General features: G+C 39.8%; 1 protein-coding gene and 1 pseudogene across 2 annotated transcripts; one reads left to right on the plus strand and one right to left on the minus strand.

The window, feature by feature from the left end:
- Positions 1-419: 419 nt before the first annotated feature.
- Positions 420-847, minus strand: LOC112811322 (cytochrome c oxidase subunit NDUFA4 pseudogene; annotated as a pseudogene).
- A 19,477-nt stretch (positions 848-20,324) lies between these two features.
- On the plus strand, positions 20,325-21,956 carry BEX4 (brain expressed X-linked 4). Of its 2 annotated transcripts, XM_025855341.2 has the most exons (3): positions 20,325-20,479; positions 20,898-20,976; positions 21,362-21,956. In XM_025855341.2, exon 3 carries the CDS (start codon positions 21,367-21,369, stop codon positions 21,727-21,729), a length of 363 nt encoding a protein of 120 aa, XP_025711126.1. In that variant the 5' UTR covers positions 20,325-20,479; positions 20,898-20,976; positions 21,362-21,366; the 3' UTR covers positions 21,730-21,956. The 2 variants fall into 2 exon arrangements, with proteins under 2 accessions (XP_025711126.1, XP_073746529.1); XM_073890428.1 differs by lacking the exon at positions 20,898-20,976 and having other exon boundaries at positions 20,330-20,479.
- The last annotated feature ends 1,392 nt before the right edge of the window (positions 21,957-23,348 follow it).

The following is a 23,348-nucleotide window of genomic DNA, read 5'->3' on the forward strand; positions in this document are numbered from 1 at the left end:
AAAGCTAAATACAAGTCAAACATAAAATCCACTTTGCCTTGCAGCTCTGTTCTTATCAAGCCACATTAGACTAACTCCTCATGTCAGTATAATGTTATAACATCAAGCTAAATGTTCTTCCTGAAAAATCATTTGATCATTTAATTTTGGGGATTTTACTTACTAGCAGCAGAGGGTTTTTAGAAATGTAGGAATTTATTTCCAGCTCTCTAAAAATGTCTGTCCGTTTTATATCACAGAATTGTTTTGGTAGACCAGCTGTTTGTCAGTAAGGTCCTTTTCATCTATAAATTACTCATACAGGCTATTTCTAAAATATCCATTATTTTTAAACACTGCAAATCACATTCACTGTCATCATAAGTTAAATCTCTCTTTCTCAGGGAAAATGGTTTTATTTTTTTTTCAAGTTTCAGATATTTATTAATCATCGTAAACCCCAACACAATACACCAACATGATTTCGTACATTTAGAGGGGAAATATTTCCTGGATAAGTGGAAAATTGTGTGGATGTCTTCTGGAAGACCTTCATTCCAAGCAGCTTTATAGTGAAACATTTCATTTAGAAGTCTGGACCTTCTTTCTTCACTTTGCTGTAATCTACATTCACTGAGTAGAACTTGTATTAATCATTGGGACTCAGTTTGTTCCAAGGTTCTGGGTTATTCTTCTTATCCCAACTGACATCTGGATTGAACAATGCCAGGCGCAAGACATACAGTGGTGTTCCAGTAACTCCTGCCCAGTAAATACCCAGTAGAGCAACAGCTGTGGTAATTATTATTACAAAGAGGGGGATCAAGCTCTGATGTTTCTTGGTCTGACCGAGGATCTGGTGTAACATGGTTGCGGCAGAGGCCTCCAGTCCAGCAGAAGAATAAATCAAATCTACAAGGCCCAGCACTAAGTAATCCCTACCAGGAAAATGGTTTTAAAGCACAGGGATTATCTGATTATCTTGCGGAATTTAAATTGGATTCCAAATAAATAGTTTTAGTAACAAAACTGAGAAAGTTCTGTTTAACTTGACTGACCTTTTCTGGTAACAGTGTTGGGGGTGGTTCTGAAAGTCTTATTTCCAAAAGAAAAATTTTTTTTCTTCTGTGTGAATTGTCACAAGTCACACATAACATTGAACAACTCAGGTGCAGTCAGTTTATCCTTTTCTCCGTTCCTTGTGGCCTCTTCCAAGATCATCAGAACAATTTAGGAGAAACAGCATATGAATTTCTATTTTAGTCTAATCCTTTTCTCCATTCATATTTTCAGTGTATCTCCCAATTACAGAAAGACATTCTTTTTTTAATTTAAAGATTTTTATTTATTCATTTCTCTCTCTCTCTCTCTCTCTCTCTCTCTCTCTCTCACACACACACACACACAGAGCACAAGCACAGGGAGTGACAGGCAGAAGGAGAGGGAGAAGCAGGCTCCCCGCTGAGCAAGGAGCCCAATGCGAGACTCAATCCCAGGACCCTGGGTTAATGACCTGAGCAGAAGGCAGACGCTTAACCAACTGAGCCATCCAGACTCACCAAGACATTCTTCTTCTATTGCAGTTTGAAAATAGGATTTTATGTCTGGCCAACATTTAAATGTATTTTCTATGGCCAGCAACAGTGATGGCCATCTCATACGCATATGCTTAAGGAAGCTATCTCCTATTTTCATACAGTCAAAAATCTCATTGAGAGCTACTGCTTGCTTTGAGGAAACTGAAAAGTGACCAGAACTTTCATTATGAAAATCTCAATGTCACGGGTAAGTAAATCACCCCTCTTTGTACCACTGTTGTGTGCAACTAGTACACCGTATTTAACAGGTAAGATCTTTTTATTTGGTAAGAAGTTTATGGACTGAGTGCAATTTACCAAAATTTACATTTGTACTATCTTCCAAAAGTGCACATAGGTGAATGAAATCTAATTTGAATTTAGAGAAGATATAAAAAATCCTTTGCTTTATCTTTTCTGTGGTTGCATTTAAATCTTCATAGAAATAAAAAAGGCTAGTTCAATCTCCATTTTTCCAAACCAAAATACCTAAGAACTAATGGAATTTGCTGTTTTTAAATGTTTATTTAATTTTATTTTTTAACATAGTATTATATTAGTTTCAGGTGTACAATATAGTAATTCAACACTTCCATACATCACCCTGTGCTCCATTACCTATTTAACCAATGCCCCCACTCTCCTCCCCTCTGGTAACCCTCCATTATATATAATCACTTCTTCTTTATCCATTCATCTATCGATGGACACTTGTACTCTTTCCATATCTTGGCTATTGTAAATAATTGTAAATTGTAAATAATGTTGTTATAAACATAGGGGTGCATGTATCATTTTGAATTAGTGTTCTTGTATTCTTTGGGTAAATACCCAGTAGAGCAGTTGCTGGATCACAAGGTAGTTCTATTTTTAACTTTTTGAGAAAACTCCATACTGTTTTCCACAGTGTCTGTACCAGTTTGCATTCCCACCAACAGTGCACAGGTGTTCCTTTTTCTCCACGTTCTCAACCCCTGTTATTTCTTGTGTTGTTGATTTTAGCCATTCTGACAGCTGTGAGGTGATGTCTCATGGTAGTTTTCATTTGCATTTCCCTGATGATAAGTGATGATAAGCATCTTTTCATGTGTCTGTTGGCCATCTGGATGTCTTCTTTGAAGAAATGTCTGTTCATGTCTTCTGCCCATTTTTTAGTTTAATTTTAAATTCCAGTACAGTTAACCTACAGAGTTATAATAGTTTTAGGTGTACAATATAGAGATTCAACATTTCCATACATCACCCAGTGCTCATCACCACAAGTGCCCTCCTTAATCCCCCATCACGTATTTTACCCATTTCCCACCCCCCTCCCCTCTGGTTACCATTAGTTTATTCTCTATAGTAAGATTTTGTTTGTTTTTTGGTCAAGATTTGAGGCATCACTTAATAACTGTAGACAGCATGATTGTAAGATCTAACAGAATTGGTTCTATACTGTAAGAGCCCTTCACACTTGTTATCAAATTTATCAAAATTTTCCCTTTTGTTCATCCACAGGACATTTTAGTTATATCCTCTAGATCATAAAATATAATTTACTTGCTTTCACAGAGCTATTGAGAGAACTGTAAGGTAATGCAAGTCCATTTGTTCAGTATATCCACGCTAATTCGGCTGTCATTGTTTCTGACTGAGAATGTTATCTTTTAATGGAATGCAAAAAAAGACTGATTTAGAAAACCTTGACTGTCTCATTCTGTAATTATAAGATTCAGTCTCTGTATGTACTTTCATATCACCTTCTCCACCATGCTGTATTCCAAATTCTTTTCTGCATATTTTGCAGGATGTTCTGTTTTTGTGTTTACCTTCTTAGACCAGTTTTATATGTTCTTCCATCTGTCATTAAAATAGCAGTCATTTAGTCTTCTTTTTTGGTAATGTCTGGGTCATGCTGCCATTGGTATTTTGATTGTTCCCATTTTCATTAACTGAATTCTTAGAAAACAAAGTCACCATATTAACAATGTTAACAATTAAATAGTACTATTTTGATAAAAAGCACGATAGTTAATCTACCAACCAAGTGAAAGACCAATGTTATTGCTCACTATTAAAATGTACATTTAAGAAGCACTTGGTGTGCTGCAACAGTGGATGATCCATTATCATGAACCACAAAATACAATTTCCAACATCAGCAGTGGAGAAAAACTAGCTGCAGGGTCTATGGAAAATGGATGATCTATGCCTCATCCATTTGACACTAAAAACAATGTTCCTTTCATTCCCTAATTTTTTTGCCACTTTATTTTGTACCTTTGTCTTCTGCACACATTGCCAAAAACATAACTTTTCACATTCTGAGGAGGGATTTCCCAGAATGTAAGGATTTCAGCACTAACACAGATAATTTTCAGGAAAACTGCAATGGTCAGTCACCACTGCTCAGAGCCCAAGAGGAAAAAAGAGGAGGGCCTCCATGCAAGGGAGCAGGCTGGCCTGGATTCTCAGAGCCCAGGAAATTTGAAGAGGGTGACTTCATGGTGTGGAGGGTAACAGCAGTGGTCTATTCAGGGTATAAGTGCGTGATTCAGGTGAGGAGGCCTTCAGTATACGTGAAGGGATGGTGTCTACAATGTGAAATTATCTACTTCCGGTTGCTTGTGATTGCATAAAGAAGGATTGGTCAAGCAAGTAAAGTTATTAAGGAAAATGGGATCCAGGTTCCCCATTGTTGGGGAAGGGAGTTATAATTATGAAAATGGGGAAAATTGGAGTGAACCCAGTAGTGTTGAAGTTGGAATTATGAGTGAGAACCAATAATTTCCAAGATGTTTAAAGAGACTTGGAAAAAATGTACATGTGAAAAATGTGTGTATGAGTGTATGTGTGTCCCCTAACTCTCTCCACTCAGAGAACCTGGAAGCAGCAACACTCCAATAGTAGTTGGGCCCACCTAGTGCTTATCTTGCTCTAAATACTTTTGTTCACTAAAATGAACCAGGGCTTCTTGAAGAAATGTTTAATTCCAGGGTGGCTCAGTCATTAGGCGTCTGCCTTCGGCTCAGGTCATGATCCCAGGGTCCTGGTATGGAGCCCTGCATCGGGCTCCCTGCTCCGCAGGAAGCCTGCTTCTCCCTCTCCCACTCCCCCTGCTTGTGGTCTCTCTCTCTCTCTCGCTGTGTCTCTCTGTCAAATAAATAAATAAAATCTTTAAAAAAAAAGAAAAAGAAAAAAGAAATATTTAATTCCAGGTCTGAGACAGGGAAAATACAAAATGACTCTGGGATATCTTGTGCCAGATAATAAGGAAGTGCTCAAAGAAGATTGAGAGTATATCCAAAGGACACCAAAAAACAGCCTGAAGAAGAACACTTTTGAGCATCAAAACACATAATGGTAGGATATATTATAGCCAATTCAATCACACAGGAAAATATGAGTCCATGATATAAATATATTTTATAAACAAATTTAAATAAATAAATTTAATAAATAAATTTAAATAAATAATTTAAATAAATGTAAAGCTTGATGAGGAACAGGGTATTTGTACACAAATCAGATTCTTATTGATTGCAGAGGGAGTATTTTTACAGTGAGAAAAGTTGGGAGACAACACTAGTCAAGTGATCCAAGTACAATATCTAACATTGAAAAATCCAACTTACACATTGTCTGCTGGGATGCAATGAGCAAAACACAGCATCATTTCTATAATATCACTACATAAAAACATTAGCAAACATCAGACATACCCAAATCAAGATGCAGGTTACAAAATAACTGGCTAATAGTCTTCAAAAATGTCAAAGTCATTAAAGTCAAGGTAAAACTGAGGAATTTTTTTAGACTCTAGAGAACCAAGGAGACATGACAACTGTATACAGTACAAGATTCTGTCCTGGATCCTTTTGCTATGAAGGACATTATTAGGACAATTGGCAAAACTTGGACAGGGTCTGAAGATTAGCTTGTGGTAAATATTATTAATGACAATTTCCTGATTTTGATGGTTCTATAGGAGAATATTCTTATCTGTAAGACATACACACTGAAGTATTTAGGAGCTATGGGGCAAAGCGTTGGCAACTTATTCTCATATGGTCCAGGTGGGTGGGGGGGGGATTCCTTGTTTTATACCAATGACTTTTCTGCAAGTGTGCAATTTTTTTCAGCAACAACAACAGAAACAAAGAGCATTTATTGTTTTCATCAGAAACAATAAAAATAAATATGGGCTTACACTATAGATGAAGGCTGAAAGGAACCCCTTTTGGTTTTATAACAATGTTGCCATTGGTAACCTCCTTGAAAGCAGATTCGGCAGAATGGAGATGCAGTAAACAAGGGGGGGTTGAGGAATGATAGTGAGATTGGAAAGTAGAGTGACTATATTCCCCCCTTTATTTGTTGTTTGTGAAAATTAGAAGAAAGAGGAGAGGGTGGAGCTTAGGGGAACTGATTTGTAGGGGATATTTGGTATGTTTGTCTACTTATTAGGAAAGACATAAGCCAGTTAATATTAATGTTGCAAAGGGATGGCCTAGTAATGAAAACAGAGGATTCAAGGCCTAGCAGTTCAGATGAAGTTGAGGAACATTCAGCCTTTAGTTTTTCTGACTCTTCTGCATTGCCAGGACAATGAGCAAACACTCCATTCAGTATTTTCAAAGAGCTGGGCATGAAGAATGATCTCCAAAAGATCTTGCTTTAAATCTCTTCAAATAGGGGAGCCTGGGTGCTCAGTCGGTTGAGACTCTGACTCTTGATTTCAGCTCAGGTCATGATCTCATGGGTCATGAAATCAAGCCCCGTGTCTGGCTCCTCACTCAGCGGGGAGTCTGCTTGAGATTCTCTTCCTCTCCCTCTGTCTCTCCCCCTACTTGTGTGTGCACACGCACACGCATGCACTTGCTCTCTTTCTGTCTCTTTCTCTCTCTCAAATAAATAAATAAATGTTTAAAAATAAATAAATAAAAATAAGTCTCGTCAAATGTATAATTTAGGTATTAGTACTAGTATTAATATATTAATATAAATTATATCAATATTGATGTTTATATATTAATAAAATGATATTATGTTAATAATTCATGGTATATTGACATTGATATAATATTCACCTAAATATATTTGGTCAAACATACACCCAACTACAGAAATGGATATCACCAGGGCTGTGGGGAAAAATAGAAGTTACATTTTTCCATGTTGTTTGAATTTGCCTTACAACCAGGATTTACCACTTATGTAATTATATGAAAAATGATATTTTAAAATGGGAGTTGGGAATCTGCTCTTAAATGTATTTGCAGAATTGCTGTAGAGAGACTTTATGTGAAAATATCTCTACAACTAATTGTGAATTGGGGTGGAAAAAGGCAGATTAGAAACCACGTATAGCATCATCCCAGATGTTGCTGATCAGATAGCTGTCACGAGGCTCAGGGTCTTGTGCCACACTTCACATCTAGAAGGGTCTATCTGGCGGATTTGAGAAACCCCTGGTCCTTTCCTCATCCCCTCCTAATCTGTTGTCAACTGTGAGGTTCCAGTTCTTGTCGCTAGGCGGTGAAAGACCTCTACTTTCTAAGTTTTCTCCAGCATATCTTTTTAGCAAGGAGAGAAAATCAAAGCAATAAACATTTTTGTTTGTTTAAGTAGGCTTTATTTTGTAGAACAGTTTCAAGTTCAAGGTAAAATTGAGCAGAAAGCACAGAGAGTTCCCATATCCCCCTTGTTCCCATACTTCCACAATCCCCCCACTATCAACATTTTGCCTCAGAAGGCTACATTTGTTACAATCAATGAACCTACACTGATACACCCATTATCACCCAAAGTCCATAGTTTACATTGTCAAAGCAAAAAAAAAAAAATTTAAAAAATAACTTTTACAAAGCAGTTTCTAAAACAGGCAGTATGAAATGAGCCTCCATCTCATACACTTAGGGAAAGGTTGGAAAGATGTATGATCAATGTCAGAGACAGATCATTCCAGAATCAACATTTCATTCATTTATCCTTCCACTACTTATTTATGAGCAACCTTTACATGCCAGGCACTGGCAACCTGCATCAATACTCCATTTTCACACCTCTGTGTTCAGCCCCCAAATTACCCATTCAACTGCCTACTTGGTGTACCTGTCCTCTTAAACCAAGATTCTACCACTGTTCCCACATCAAATAAGTTGACACACACTGTACTCTGAGCCCTGGAAGGCGACTATCTGCAGGGAAGGCAGTGTGGTAGCAGAGGGTAAGAAAAATCAGTACCACAATCCCTGTAATGCCTGTTCCCAAACTGTGGAGCCTTGAAAAGGATACCTCTCCTCTCTGAACTTTAGTAGAGCTCACTTGGGTCAAAGACACAGGACTTGCAAAATTGTCCACTCAATTACCTTCTCTGACTATGACTCACTTTTTTCAGGACCCATTTTCTTTCTTTTCTTTTAAGACAGATTAATAGGAGAAAAACAAACAGAAGTTTAATAGCATGTATAACTCCTGTATACATGGGAGAGACCCAGGAAAACTGAATAACTCATTGCAGGAGCCATTTTGGAAAAGAGACCCCAAGTTTGCTTTGAGTGAGGTGTGTAACCACCAGACAGCATGCTTGGACCAGTCCACCTTATATAATATATGGGGTTCTGGGAGGTGGGGAAACCCTGTATCATGTCCCCACAATATTTTAATTGTCTTCTTAGTGGATGAAGCAGAGATCTGATTTAGTAGCATTTGACTGACATCACAACTGAACTATGTTTGCACAATTGGTTCTTATTGGAGACCTCCTCACCCACATACATTGGCCCAGCATTCAGGTACTATAATAAAGCATCCTACCTGCAAAGGTTGCATTTGCACCTGTGTTAAAACTCTAAAAACCATCAAGATCTCTCCTTTTGGCTTATTAGTGTAAGCCAAAATGTATATTCTTTGAGTTCCAGTCCGGCACATAAAGAGTTTGGAAGTTGTCAGTTCAGTTCTCACAACAAGAAAAGAGCTGAACAAACTGAAAATCAACAACTCTTCTTAGATCAATCAGACAATTGAGGTCACAAGACAAACTACTGTCCACAAAGTTTGGAGAAACATACAGACAGATATAGTGGATTAGAGCTCACCAGAGCAGAACCCAGGAGCAAAACCACTGCTAGAACCAGTACAAAGGAAAGCATAAACTTTAATTGACAAATTGATAAAAGCTCAGTGTGGGCAAGTCTGAGAATGAACAACTCAAGGAGTGCCCAATCCTAGGAAGGGCCCCCAAAACTTTCATGAGTTTTACCTACAGGTGCTCTACCAAGTTCTCACAGTGAAGATTAGAGAAAAGTGTCCTCACACTTCTGGCAGAGGAAGAGAAAAAGCAGCCATTTTGAAATGTATTCAGAGCACTGTATTCTTCTTAACAAATCCTGCCCTCAAAGGAAACTATTTTACCAGAGTCTGTTATGGTTTTACTGGAACTTAACTGACATGAGGGAAAGGAAATACCCAGCTCCAGTCACCTTTAGTATTTGACATGCAGGCAAGGAAATACCCTCTAGTCTTTCATGTGAAGGAAGGAAAATTCTAAACTCCAGCCACCTCTGGCCTTCCCATCTCACCTAACAGGGAAAAACTGAGAAGCACTTGTGAAGGTCACAGCCCAGGATCACAGCTTCACTAAACTCTGACCAAATCAGAGAACTAAAGAATGCTTAGCTTCACCCCACCTCTTACCACTACCTCAATAAGGCTCTTGTATGATTATAGGGGAATACAACTGAAAGAATTGCACGTCTTAGATTTTATTTAAGAGAAGTCTCTAGGGAAACCCAAACACAATAGGGGAGACAAAAACAAAGATGTTTGTGGCAATTTTAGCCTCTGAAAACTACAGGAACAGCAAACAATAAACACAGCCTAAGCCTATCCAGATAAACATAAAACCTCTCACTAAAGGCTTATTTACCACAGCTCCATTTATCCAGAACATCATGTCTAGCTTTCAACAAAGTACAAGTCATAATAAAATACAGAAACACAGTTTAGAAAGACTGAGCAGGCTTCAGAATCAGACTCAGATATAGCAGGGATGTTGGAATTATCATATTGGGAATTTAAAATAAGTATGATTAATATGCTAAGGACCCTAATGGAAAAAGTGGACAACATGCAAGACAGATGGGTAATGTAAACAGAGAGATTAAAAACTCTAAGAAGGAATCAAAAAGAAATGATAGAAAGGAACAGAGTAGAAAATCCAGAAATGAACCCACAACTATAAGGTCAATTAATCTTTGACAAAGCAGGAAAGAATATCCAATGGGAGGGGCATCTGCGTGGCTCAGTCAGTTAAGCATCTGCCTTCTACTCAGATCATGATCCTGGGGTCCTGGGATGGAGCCAAGTATCAGGCTCCTGCTCAGCAGGGAGCCTCCTTCTCCCTCTCCTTTTGCCCCTTCCCCCACTTGTGCCCTCTCTTTTTCTCTCTCTCTCTCTCTCTCTCAAATAAATAAATAAATAAAATCTTTTAAAAATAGAATATCCAATGGGAAAAAGACAGTCTCTTCAAAAAATGGTATTGGGAAAACTGGAAAACAATATGCAAAAGAATGAAAGTGGACCGCTTTCTTACACCATACACAAAAACAAATTCAAAATGGATTAAAGACCTAAATGTGAGACCTGAAACCATAAAAATCCCAGAGGAGAAGACAGGCAGTAACCTCGTTGACACTGGCCATAACAACTTCTTTCTGGATATGTCTCCTGAGGCAAGTGAAACAAAAGCAAAAATAAACTATTGGAACTTCATCAAAATAAAAAGTTTCTGCACAGCAAAGGAAATAATCAACAAAACCAAAAGGCAACCTACAGAATGAGAGAAGATATTTGTAAATGATATATCTGATACAGGGTTGGCATCCAAAAGATATAAAGAACTTATACAACTCAATACCCAAAAAACAGTCCGATGAAAAAATGGAAAGGAGACATGAATAGACATTTTCCAAAGAAGACATCCAGATGACCAACAGACACATGAAAAGGTACTCAATATCACTCATCATCAGGGAAATACAAATCAAAACTCCAACGAGATATCACCTCACACCTGTCAGAATGACCAGAATCAACAACACAGGAAATAACAAGTGTTGGTGAGGATGTGGAGAAAGGGGAACACTCTTACACTGTCGGTGGGAATGCAAACTGGTGCAGCCCCTCTGGAAGACAGTATGGAGGTCCCTCAAAAAGTTAGAAATAGAACTACCCTGTGATCCAGCAATTGCACTACTAGGTATTTACCCAAAGAATACAAAAATACTAATTCAAAGCGATACATGCACCCTGATGTTTATAGCAGTATTATCTACAATAGTCAAGCTATGGAAAGAGCCCGAGTATGCATTGACTGATGAATGGATAAAGAAGATGTGGTATATATATACATATATATATATATATACATACATACAATGGTATATTACTCAGCCATCAAAAAGAATGAAATCTTGCCATTTGCAATGACGTGGATGGAGCTAGAGAGTATTCTGCTAAGCGAAATAAGTCAGTCAGAAAAAGACAAATACCATATGATTTCACTCATATGTGGAATTTAAGAAGCAAAACAAATGAGCAAAGGGAAAAGGGCGGGGGGGGGGGCAAACTGAGAAACAGACTCTTAATTATAGAGAACAAACAGATGGTTACCAGAGGGGAAGTGGATGAGGGGTGGGTTAAATAGGTGATGGGAATTAAGGAGTGTACTTGTTGTGATGAACACTGAGTATTGTATGGAATTGTTGAATCACTATATCGTACACCTGAAACTAATATTACACTGTATGCTAACTCACTGAAATTTAAATAAAAACTCTTCAAAAAGAAAATGATAGAAATAAGAAAGAAAAACTGTAACAGAAATGAAGAGATTCTTTCTCTCCCTCTCCCTCTACCCCTCTCCCCCCCAACCAAAAAAAGTGATGGGTTAGAGAAAGATATATCATGCCAACAATAATCAAAAGAAAGCTAAAATAGCCATATTAACTTCAAACAAAGAGGACTTCAGAGCAAGGAAAATTATCAGGGATAAAAAGAGGTATTACATGATGATAAAGGAGCCAATTACCGAAGATTTGTCTTGTTTTTCATTTACATATGTGGAGTGGGGAAGTCCACTTTCATTCTTTTGCATATTGCTGTCCAGAGTATAGTAGTCACTTGTATAAGTGTATACTTTTATCTTATTTGTTCTCTTTTTAAAGGCTTTATTTATTTATTTGAGATAGAGACACAGAGAGAGCCCAAGCAGGGGATGGGAGCAGGGCAGAGGGAGAGGGAGAAGCAGATTCTCCACTGAGCAGGGACCCTGACTTGGGGCTCCATTCCAAGACCCAGAGATCATGACCTGAGCCAAAGGCAGAAGCCCAACCAACTGAGCCACCAGGCGTCCCTATCTTATTTCTTCTTGATGGAAATTTTAGATCTCTCTCTCTCTCTCTGTATACACACACATACACACACACACATTTCCAAGTGTTATGTGTCTAATCATGAAATGTCTGAGTCTTAGGATATGAAGACGTTCTACTTGAAATTATAAAATTGTGCCCCTAAGCTTTTCTGTTTCTACCTTTTTAAATTGCCACCAGTGGTAGATGAAAATTCTCATTTATGCATCATACTCATAACAAAAAAAACAGAACTTTGTTTGGTATTTAGAGAATTCTAAGATAAGTCTTGCTAGTTGATGGTTGTGAAATACTACTCTTTGTTGTTTTCAACTCCATTTTCCTAATTACTGTTATAATTAACCATCTTTCCTGAGATTTACTGCTCTTTATGCATTCAAGATATTAAACTTCATTGGTAAATGGCCTTATTTATTTATTTATTTATTTATTTTGGCATGCCCTTCTTGAGCAAATATTCTGTGTCAGGCAATGCCAGTCAAAATCATCAGAGGAGGTGGAATTTCAGCTAATTCTTACAGAAGGAGTAGGCTTGTGAAAGGAAATGGAATGCATATTTGGACATTCCTGGCTGTATAAAGGCATGGAAATGAAAATGTACCCAGTGTGCTTGAGGTACACAGTCAGGAGACAGTCTGATATGGCTGGAATGCAGCCTGCATGGAGTGATGGGGGTGACTGATGAGGAATTCTGACTCACTTTGCAGGATCCCAAATCTAAGTGGCCATCTTTAGCCTTCATGAAAACAGAGCAGAAAGGGATTTTCACAGTTACATCCTCCCAGCAACTTCAATTTGCACAACAGGTAATGAGGCCCAGAAAAAGCAAAGTACTGTGTGGCCACCATGCATCTTTTATGCACCTAATGGGATTGAGGGATGCAAACTCCAATCTATATCTTCATCTCAGACTTCCCACGGGAGCTCCAATCCTGTGTATCTATCAGAAATCTTCAGTTGGAGGAAGATAAATATTAGTACAAATCCCCTATTAAACTGTACCACCCAACATGAACCCCCCCACCCAGAAAGTATAAACTCATTCATCCCTCATCCTTGCAAGGCCACCATCTAAAGAGGAGGTCCTGGTGGGAGAGTGGTGTGATTATGGTCCCTGGTGTTAAACAACTCTTGGTGAGATCTCCTCAGCCTTCTACTAACTGTGAACCCTGGGAATGATATTTAACTGCTCTGACTCTGAGCCTTCCGCATTTTTAAAGCACCAGTGTTAGGAACCTGGTGAAAAACTTCACGAGTTGCCCATTCCCATCCCACGGTGCCTCTTCCATTCTTTAAAAGAGGTATCCTGGGGGTGCCTGGGTGGCTCAGTTGGTTAAGCATCATGCTCACGTCATGATCCCAGGGTCCTGGGATCAAGTTCCACGTCTGGCTCCCTGCTCAGTGGAAAGCCTGTTTCTCCCTCTCCCTCTGTCTGCTACTCTGCCTACTTGTGCTCTCTATCTCTCTGTCAAATAAATAAATAAAAATCTTAAAAAAAAAAAAGAGGTATCCCGGACAGGAAATGAAATTTTGACCACCAGAAGGAATACTTGAAAATGTAACAGCATAAAGGGATAAACACACAAAGTCATTACATGCCCATATGAGTTTCTATGCCAATTTATTATGATAGGATTGGCTGCCTGAGAGACCCCTGAAGAAAGAACGTCATTACATCATTTCCATTTAGTTGAATCATCCTCCTGTTTAGTCTCGGGGGAAGAAAATCTTCACCTACTCTTCTATTTCATAAGCTTTTCAGTTCTCTTATTTTGACTTCTAGAGTAACATGAGAAAAGTTTGCGAACTTCAGTCTCGAGACACAGAAGGTGTCTTGGCTTAGCTAAACAGAACATTGAAATGAGAGTCAGGAGGTCCTATCATGAAGGCACTTTGGAGAGGTCACTTCTGTCGCTGCGCATGGAAATGAAGTTCTCAGACACCAATCTGAGCGGCCCTGTAGGGCTGCCTCTGCAAGGGAGAGCAGCAGCAGCTGAATCCTGCACATAGTTTTTATTTATTTTTTCTTTATCAGAAAAGCAAGGACAGATGCCCCAAAGTATGGGAAAGGAGTACAAAGGGATGGCAAATATCTTGAAGCAGGCTTGCATTCTCCCCTGCACGTAGGCACACAGGGAGTCAGTCATGGGATAAGGGAAGAGCAGGATATTTGGGCTAGCAGTTGCTAGGTGTAGAAAGGGGGAACTGAGGGTTACATTCTTTCATAGCTCCTAACTTATGCCCTGCCCCTGGGGATCGTGGGATCCTACTCTTATCGGACCATTGCGTTCAACAGCCCGAGAACAGGAACGCTGCTGACGTTTCAGCTGTTTCCACAATTACTCCTTAGGGCTTACAATATATTTTCTAAGAATAACTCCACAACTTCCCTTATACCAGCCTCATCCATTAAACAAGATAAAAATACTAAGTTCTCCCAACCACTCAGGAGTATTTAGGATGTTAACCCTTAGAATACCAGAACCAAATCATCATCACCTTCTGTGTACAAAAGACCCATTTGCTGTTTTTATTAAGTGACTTTATGAATAATTCACAGAAGTAAAAATAGATAATGAAAGACAACTAAATCAGAAAATTTAACAAGAATTTAAATATATCAAACCAAAATTGCATTCCTCATTTTCCTAGCTTTGAAAGTATGTATACTCAAAAAGGGCATCATCCTTTGAATACAGCTCACTCCCTATCAATTCTCATGCCTGAACCTGTAATATATCCATCTGTAGGTATTGATTTCTCTCTTCTTGCTCACTTGTATCCCCAATAAGTTCTGCCTTGTCTTATTTCTAGTTCTTCTTGTACATATAGCATCAAAACAGAAAACTTTTCAAAACACTGACAGCTCATAATTTTGTTGAAGGGAGGATAGCCATCTTCTTTGCTCCATAATTGCAAGATATTTTCATTTTTAGATTGATAAACACCGATTAGAATGACCAGTCCAATGACTTTTTTTTTTCATTTCTACATGATCTATTTCCTTCTTCTTACTTGAATTCAACATTTGTTCACTTAGAAAACTTATTGCTTAAATACTGGACATATATTAGATATATAATATCATAAAAGATGACAGAAAATTGTCTAATGTCCTTTGAACAAATTGGGATGTTCTTGCTTCTTGTTGTAACATATTGTATGACAAGTGACAAACTGAGAACGTCATTTATCATTTTGGTCCTTAGAAGTATGCTATTCACTACTTGATTTGGGGGTTTGAAAAAATTCATTTAAGATATCATCATTTGAATACTCATAGTTTGAGATATCAATTTCACTATCAATAATGGCATCTAGAGTATTGTTGTCACTGTACTTCTGTCTTCTGATCTAATTGTAAAATGAATTCCTCTGTCAATTTACTTTTCTTTGCCAGTGTGGGAAGAAAAATGAAAAAAAATTCTCATTAGTGTTCAGTGAAAGCCGGATTAAGTAAATGCAAAGATGGAGTCTCTTCATTTCTTCTATATCTTTTTGAAAGATGGTGTAATACTTTGGGCAGTGCAGTAAAAAACTAAATGGTGATGTGGTATTATTTATTTTAGTATAGCTTCATTCCTGATGTAAGCTATCCCATCATTCTTGCTTTTTTCTTTATTTTTTTAGTCTTTTTAGTAGAGCTAGGAATAATTAACTAATAATGAAATAATTTTTAGGATGATGAATAGCAAAGTGTTTTAAGATATAGGAAAAACAAAATCAATGAGATCCCACATGTCAGTGTCAATTTTATAAAAGGGCCCAATTCTCCCATGTGGTATGTGCAAGATAATATGGGCTTATTCTATTTAAAAGTAAGATAAATTTTCTCCTTGTTCTTTGGAAGACTTCTAAGAAAGAGTAGAAATCATAAAATAGCAATCCTTACAAATAGTTTGAAAAGTTCAAAAACAAAAATTGGATCCAATGGACCCCAACTGTTTATCAAAAGTTAAATGAGATCCCACCTGGAAAAGCAATCTGAGGTCCTAGATGATTGGTTTCCCACTAAATACTCCAGCAGTCAAATTGAAGAGATCAGAACTCTGCATGATAGATAACAGATTAATGGTATAGAAGCAATTTTCCCTAGGAAAACACCATTTTTAAAGGTATGTGTTGGTCTAAGCATGAGCTGCAGGCCACCTTTATTAGAGTCACCTGGATCTTGTTAAAATTGCAACTTCTGAGACCTTACCCCAGACCTACTGAATCTTTTCCCTGGGGTTTGAGAATCAGGAATCTGTACTTTGAACAATTTCCCTGGTAGATTCTGATGTTTACTATTGTTTAAAAACTGCTGAATAGATCACGTCCAAGGTTTCTTTAAATATTTTTCATATTGTGATCCCTGATTCCAACATCAATGGTTTTGCCATTCAACTTTAAGTACCTATTTCTGATTTGGTGTATTTGGTAGTTAACGATCCATACATGCAGCACTTATTTATTGAGTGTTTACTCTTTGCCTGCCAGGTTGGCTGCTAGGCAACAAGAGAGGAAAGGCCCTTCCCATTAGGGGACTTACATTCTCTTTTGGATACACATAAAGTTAACAATAACCAATGTAATTTCAGTGAGTGAAGAGTGCCACGAAGAAAGTAAAAAAGGGAAATGGGATAGAAAATTACATTTATGGAGAGAGCAGTGAAGGATGTCCAAGGCGATCCAGTTTAACAATTTCAAAGACCATCATGTACTTAGATTACAATATGCATGATGATCCCTGGAGTTGTGCCATGCTTTTATCACGAGAAGGCCGTGCTATGCATGTGACTTTTCATCTGAGAACTGGATGACAAGAAAGAGATGTGTGTGTGTAAAAATCTTTTGACGTTAGACTACGGAACAGCAAACTCTGAAGTGGGAGTAAGCATGACTTGTTCCCAAAAAGGAGGAAAAAAAGCCAGTGTGGCTGGAGCCTGGTGGAAAACGTAGGAGAGCTGTGAGAGTTAAGGTTGAAGCGAAGCTAATGCAGGATAGGGAGCAGTACTCAGACTTGGCTAGTAATCTTAACATATTTTCATAGTCAATATACTTTCTCAATATCTGAGACCACTATGACACAACACCTGCACAAACCTTCAACACTGTCTCACACCTCAACATTCTCAACTGCTCTTTTGGCTTCTTGTTTCTTTGGAAAAGTAGATGCTATCACAGAAGACATTGCCTGTATGTTCCCACCACCAAACCTACCAAACTACCCACATCAGAAACTATGGTCCTTACTTTCTCTCATGTGACAAATCTTACTGAGGTGGCCCCTTTTCACTGCAATGATCACCCACTCTAGGACTGTGATTGTGTAATTATTCCCCTTCTCCCCTGATACAGCAATATTCCTCTCTCTACCAGATGAATGAACATATTAATGAATGAACAAAGAGATGAACTCATGAAAGATATGAAAATTGGGCAGTGGGAGTATAAAAGGGAAGTGTCAGTGGGATTCTCAGATGACTCGCCTGATCATCTATGTGATAGGTAATAATGTTAGCTGGAATGGGCAACACATAATGGATCTTTTTTGGAGGGAACATAATGGGCCATCTTGATTTCTCTATATCTTTGTGTACCCCAGTGGGGATGTTAAGAATGTAGCAAGATATTTAGATCAGAGACTGAACTAGAGAGGAAAATGCAAGAATCACATGGCTGGGTGGAGATTGAAGATATAGGTATAGATGAGATGGCTGCTTTAAGGAGAGATCATAGCATGAAAGGGGAAGGTGGCCAAAAATGAGAACCAAGGAGGTCCCAACATAAGAGTCTTCAGTAAGTGCATGAGTGGGGGAAGGGGCAAAGGAAGAGAATCTTCAAGCAGACTCCCCACTGAGCACAGAGCCAGACATGGGCTTGATCCCACAACCAATGAGATAATGACCTGAGCTGAAACCAAGAGTTGGACATTTAACCAACTGAGCCACCCAGGTGCCCCTTAAAGGGGATAATTTTTTAAAGTAATTGTATACTGCCAATACATTGTAGAGAATTTAAAAATATAAAGAGAGAGAAGACATCACGAAAAATGGCAGAGTAGGGAACTCAAAGTTTCCATGCCAAAAATGGTCAGAATCAACTTTTGCAGGACTCTGGAATCTAATAAGAACTTACAATGAGAGGAGAACTAGTTGAAGAGAAAAGCTCCTGAATTGCAGTAAGAGAGTGACATGGGATTTTAAATTGCCAGCCCACCATCCCCAACACTCTAGATCGGTTAATGAAGGTTGCTAGTACCAGAAGAAACATTATGGACCTTATTCTCAAAGAACTGTGTCTATGGGTCTCTACCATCTGTCAGGTCCTTCTCACAGAGGGCACAAGGTTTCTCTATATTTTGCCTCAGAGCCTTCCCAGGAGTGGAGTGGCTTTTGCCAAAAGCATTTAAAGGCCTGGGTATTAGACCTAGCAGTTTGGGGCAAAGGGCAGTACTGAGGACAAACAATAAATAGAATGAGAAAGCTGGGAGGAAGAGGCTAGAAAAGGAGATACATAGGAGAATAAGAGATTTTAAAAGTTCCCCAATATACAGGGAGATTGAGAAGACCACACATATACCCAGGATGGGATGCAAGTGGTTCCAAGGCCTGAGGACGCCTTTCACCTCTGGCTGGCCTTCAGACTTTGTGCAAGTAGGAAGTGAAAACTAATGCAGAGTTGAAAATGGTCTGGATAAGCAGTGAATGAGTTCCCCAGCACAGACCAATTTGCAAAGACTGAGAGTGTTTCTTCTTTTTTTTTTTTCTTTTACTGGCTCCAGGTACTTAAAGTAACTGTCAAAACACCAGCTGATCACTAAGCTAAGGCAACAGACTTTAGTGGTACACATGATAAAAAAATACAGACTTCACAAAAGGTCACTCAACAAACAGCAGCCCACAACAACCAGCAACAAATCCTGAGGAGAGGGAAGAATATGATTCCCAGAGATGCCACATTATAATATTCAAAAGGTTCAGTTTCAACAGCAAAAAATTATAAAACATGCAAAGAAAGTATGGCCTATTCACAGCAAAAACAAAATTAGTAGAAACTGTCCCTGAGGAAGCTGAACTTACTAGGGAAAGATTTTAAGTCAACTGTCTTTAATATGCTCAAAGAGTTAAAGGAAACCATGGACAAAGAAGTAAAATAAACCAGGAGAATAATGTCTCACCAAATAGGGAAAATGAGTAAACAGGAAGAAATTATTAAAAGGAACTAACAAAATTCTGGAGCTGAAAAGTACAGTAGCTGAAATTAAAAATTCAATAGAAAAGTTCATCAGATATGAACTTGCAGAATACACTCACCAAGACACATTATAGTCGAATTGTCAAAGCCAAAGACAAAAAAAGTATCCTGAAAGCAGCAATACATATTGTTTTATTTAGAACCTGATCCAAACAAACTATTAAAAAAAAAAATGACAGAATTGAGAATTTGAACACGGGTTGGACATAAAACAGCATTAAGGAATTATTAACTGTTAGGTGTGAAAATGTTATTGTGATATAAATATACATATATTATATATATAAATTATATAAATGTATAAATATATGAGAGTCCTTATAGACATGTACTTCGAAATACTCACAAAATTATATTAAGAATGGGATTTGCTTCAAAAATAATTTCTAAGAGTAGGAAGTGGGCAAGAATATACATGAAATAACACTGGCAATGAGTTAAACGTTGGAGCTAGGTGATGAGTACAGTGGCTTTCATTATACTATTTTATTTTTGCATATGTTTGAAATTTTCCATAACAAAAGTTAAAATAAAGTTAATGTAAACTACAAAGAGAACACAATTCTAATCGAAAAAGGAACAAAACAAAAAGGTATTAAGAATTCGAAAAAATTCCACCTCCTTTCTTGCCCCCCCACTCCACATACACATTTTGGTACAGAGAATATGGTGAGCATTGGTAGCCAGGAGGACCACAGGTTGGGAGCAGGGTGGTTGTGACATCTTGCTCATAGATGTTCTTGCATTAATTTTGTTTTTTTTAAATATTGCATTAAAATACGATTATCTTCACTACTGAGGTTTTTCTGCACCCCCTTAAATTTTGCGCCGGCGTCATGGAGGGGGTAGGGATGTATCCCGGGAGCAAAGGAGAGGAAGAGGCAAGGCCCCAGAGAAGAACTAGGAACGGCCAACAGGTCCCTGAGAAGATACCGCCCTTCCCCAGCCGCAGAGAAAGGCCCAGGGATATACAAAGAAGGGAGAGCCACGGAGCCCAGGCTGGTGCTGTTAAGGACGCGGCAGCAGAGGGGAGCTGTGCTGGCCAACCGGCTGTGCGCCCCCGCGCGGGCAGAAGCCCGCACGGGGTGGGGGCGGTGCCGCTCGCGGTGACGAAGGCCTCACGTGACCCGCCAACGGGGACTCGCGCCCTCGCTCCAGCGTCAGAGCCGGCCTTCACTCGCTTGCTTCTCGGTGCCTGCTCCCGGTGTCCCTGAGGGCGTGCGGGCCAGAGGCGGCCCCAAAGAGTCGGAGGCGGAGGGGAAGCAGGTAAGGGACCGGGAGGAGGGGGAGCGTTCCCTGGGCTTGGTGTGGGAGAGCCCACGCGCCCCGCGGAGCCCTGCCGGGGGGCCGGGTGCCCCGCGGCGAAGCGGCGCAAGGACCGCAGCCCTCCCGCCCCACCGCAGCCCTCCCGCCCCACCGCAGCCCGCGTTTGGCCTCAGAAAATGCTAGGCGGAGGGCTGGACCGCGGCGAGGCGATGACCCTTCGGAAACACCTGCCTGTTGCACCCCCCGCCCCGCCCCCGTCCTTCTTGGTGTAGAAAATGGTGGTCAGCTCGGGGTCTGGGGCGGCTGAGTGTGGGGGCGAGGCGGCCGTGGGGGCTCCGGGAGGGGCTGGGTAGCGTCGGGTCGGCGGGGAGCGCTCGGCTGCAGCAGCCCCCGCTGCCCCCACCCCGGCCCTCTGCAGGTGTGCAGGTCTAAGTGTCGCGGCGGCGCACTCTTCGGCGAGAATCGGGAGGAGGAGGAGACTGCAAGGATAGGCCCAGGTGGGTGCGGGGGACCGTGGGGGCCGAAGGGAACGTATGGAAAGCCCTGAGACCCCAAATTCCCTCCCGCCTCCCCCCCACCCCACCCCCCGCCACCCCCCCACCCCACCCCCCGCCAGCCCGTCCTCCATCTTGATGCCTGCAGTGGCCTGGGCAGGGATAGGCAGGGAAAATGGTGGGCTTTGGGCGGGGCGGGAGGGGGAGAGGGCTCGGACCCGGAGCCCCCTGAAGAGCGTAGGGAGCCTCTCCAGTGGGAGAGTAAAATTTTAAAAAAGCCTTTGAAATCCAGGGCTCTGAATTTTGAAAGGTGCGTAGTAGGGCCTCTGTCCTCGGTGCTGATCGTCCCACTAAGAAAATAGCCCTTTTTCTGGTCTCTCACCTCTAGGAGCGATGGCGTCCAAACAGAAACAAGCGGTGAAAAATGTCAACATGGAAAATGCCCAGCAGGAAAAGGAAGGAGAAGAACAGGTCCCCGTGCAGAATGAAGAGGAATCACGCAATTCGAGAGGGGGTGAAGGCCAGAAGCATGGAAGAAATGTCAGGCTGGGGCGAATGAGACGACTTGTCCCCAATTTTCGGTGGGCCATACCCAGCAAGCGCATTGATCACAATGAAGTGGGAGATAATGAGGAAAAGTTTGTAGGGCAGATGATGGAAGTCAGGAGAAAGACTAAAGAGCAGCAAATGAGGCATCATAAGCGCTTCCAAACTCCTGAACCTGATAATCATTATGACTTTTGCCTTATACCTTGAATCCTAAGGTTTTCTCCGAGGTCAATAATGTGACCTCTGCTCTACAAGCTTGTAGTTTTGTGATTTACTTTTTCTGTAAACCTTTTGGTGTTTCCACTTACCAGTTTGTAATTAAATATTGTTTTGTCTCAGTGTAAAATTTTCTGTCCAGTAGGACAATTTTACTCAGTTTTAGGAAAAAGTATTCCTTTCATAATGTGAAATTAATAAAGCAGTTTAAAAAGCAATCTTCCACTTTCACCCTAGTCTTTATTTTTTAATACTACCTTTCCTCTCCTAGCTACCTGGACTCAAGATCTCTAGTCTTGACTTTTTTATTGTTGTTCCCATCCAATGAGCAAGGAAGGATCATACTCATAACTCAATATCTGATATCATTTTAAGAATGTATGTCCTGTTTTTCAAGGAGTCTGAGTCCACCAGCTGCATAAAAACATCTTGGGAGGAGAGCTTTTGAGAATATAAAACATCTGACTTTTATCCTCCAGACCCACAAATGGGCGCTCCAGAATCGCCATTTTTAACAAGCTTTCCAGGTAAATCTAAGGTACACCTTTAATCTGAGGCCACTGTTGTATGTATGTATGTATCGATATGTACATACGTGTGTATTGTATTAAATGTGAATGATAAATAACAGGATGAATGCTTACCTGAATTTGATGGACAAAAGCATTAAAAAGGAAAAGTACAAGACCTTAAAATAGACTGATTAGAAGAGTGGTAAGGATAGTGGTAGATGAGGGTACTGGAGTTCAGAGATGATAAGTACCAAGCTACCCCCTACTATATATCTGGCCTGGGCCATTTTCTCTAAGACTGTCATCTGGAGATAACAGAATATTTGACTTTTGTAACCAGTAACAGGTTGAGGAAGGTCTAAGATAAAGATTGAGGCTGTTTTTAAAATTTTTTGTATATTTTCAATGCGGACACTTTAACTTTTTAGGAAAGAGCAGAAAGAAATCTTAACCTGATAATCCAGTATTCTTCAAAGTGACAATAGCCACCCATTATGGCTCTTGAAATTAGTTTTGTGGGTCACAACAAGCAATTTTAAAAAACAACATCATAGTCCATTGCCCATGAGTAGCATTAAGGATTATTTTGAGGGGTGCTTGGGTGGCTCAGTTGGTTGAGCATCTGACACTTTGTTTTGGCTCAGGTCATGATCTCATGGGTCCTGAGAGCAGGCTCTGCTCAGTGGGGACCCTGCTCAAGATTCTCTTCTGCCCCTTTAGCCACCCCCAGCTCACTCTAAATAAATAAATCTTTTTAATAAGTTATTTTAAGGAACTTGTTTTAGTAGGAGACATGTAGGAGATATTGTAGCCTTATAAAATGTATTTCTAAATTTAGGTTGCAGGGTAAAAGAATTGAAACTGGTGCAGCCACTATGGAAAACAATATGGAGTTTCCTCAGAAAGCTCAAAACAGACCTACTCTATGACCCAACAATAGTACTACTAGGTATTTATCCAAAGACACAAACATAGCCAAAGGGGCACATGCACCCCAATGTTTATAGCAGCAATGTCCACAATAGCCAAAATAGGGAAAGAGCCAAAAACTAATGATGTAATGTATGGTGATTAACATAATAATAAAAATAATTTAAA

The sequence above is a fragment of the Callorhinus ursinus genome, unplaced genomic scaffold (assembly GCF_003265705.2).
Source record: "Callorhinus ursinus isolate GAN/ISIS: 27379988/994484 unplaced genomic scaffold, GSC_fseal_2.0 scaffold154, whole genome shotgun sequence".
In the NCBI taxonomy this organism is placed as follows: Eukaryota; Metazoa; Chordata; class Mammalia; order Carnivora; family Otariidae; genus Callorhinus; species Callorhinus ursinus.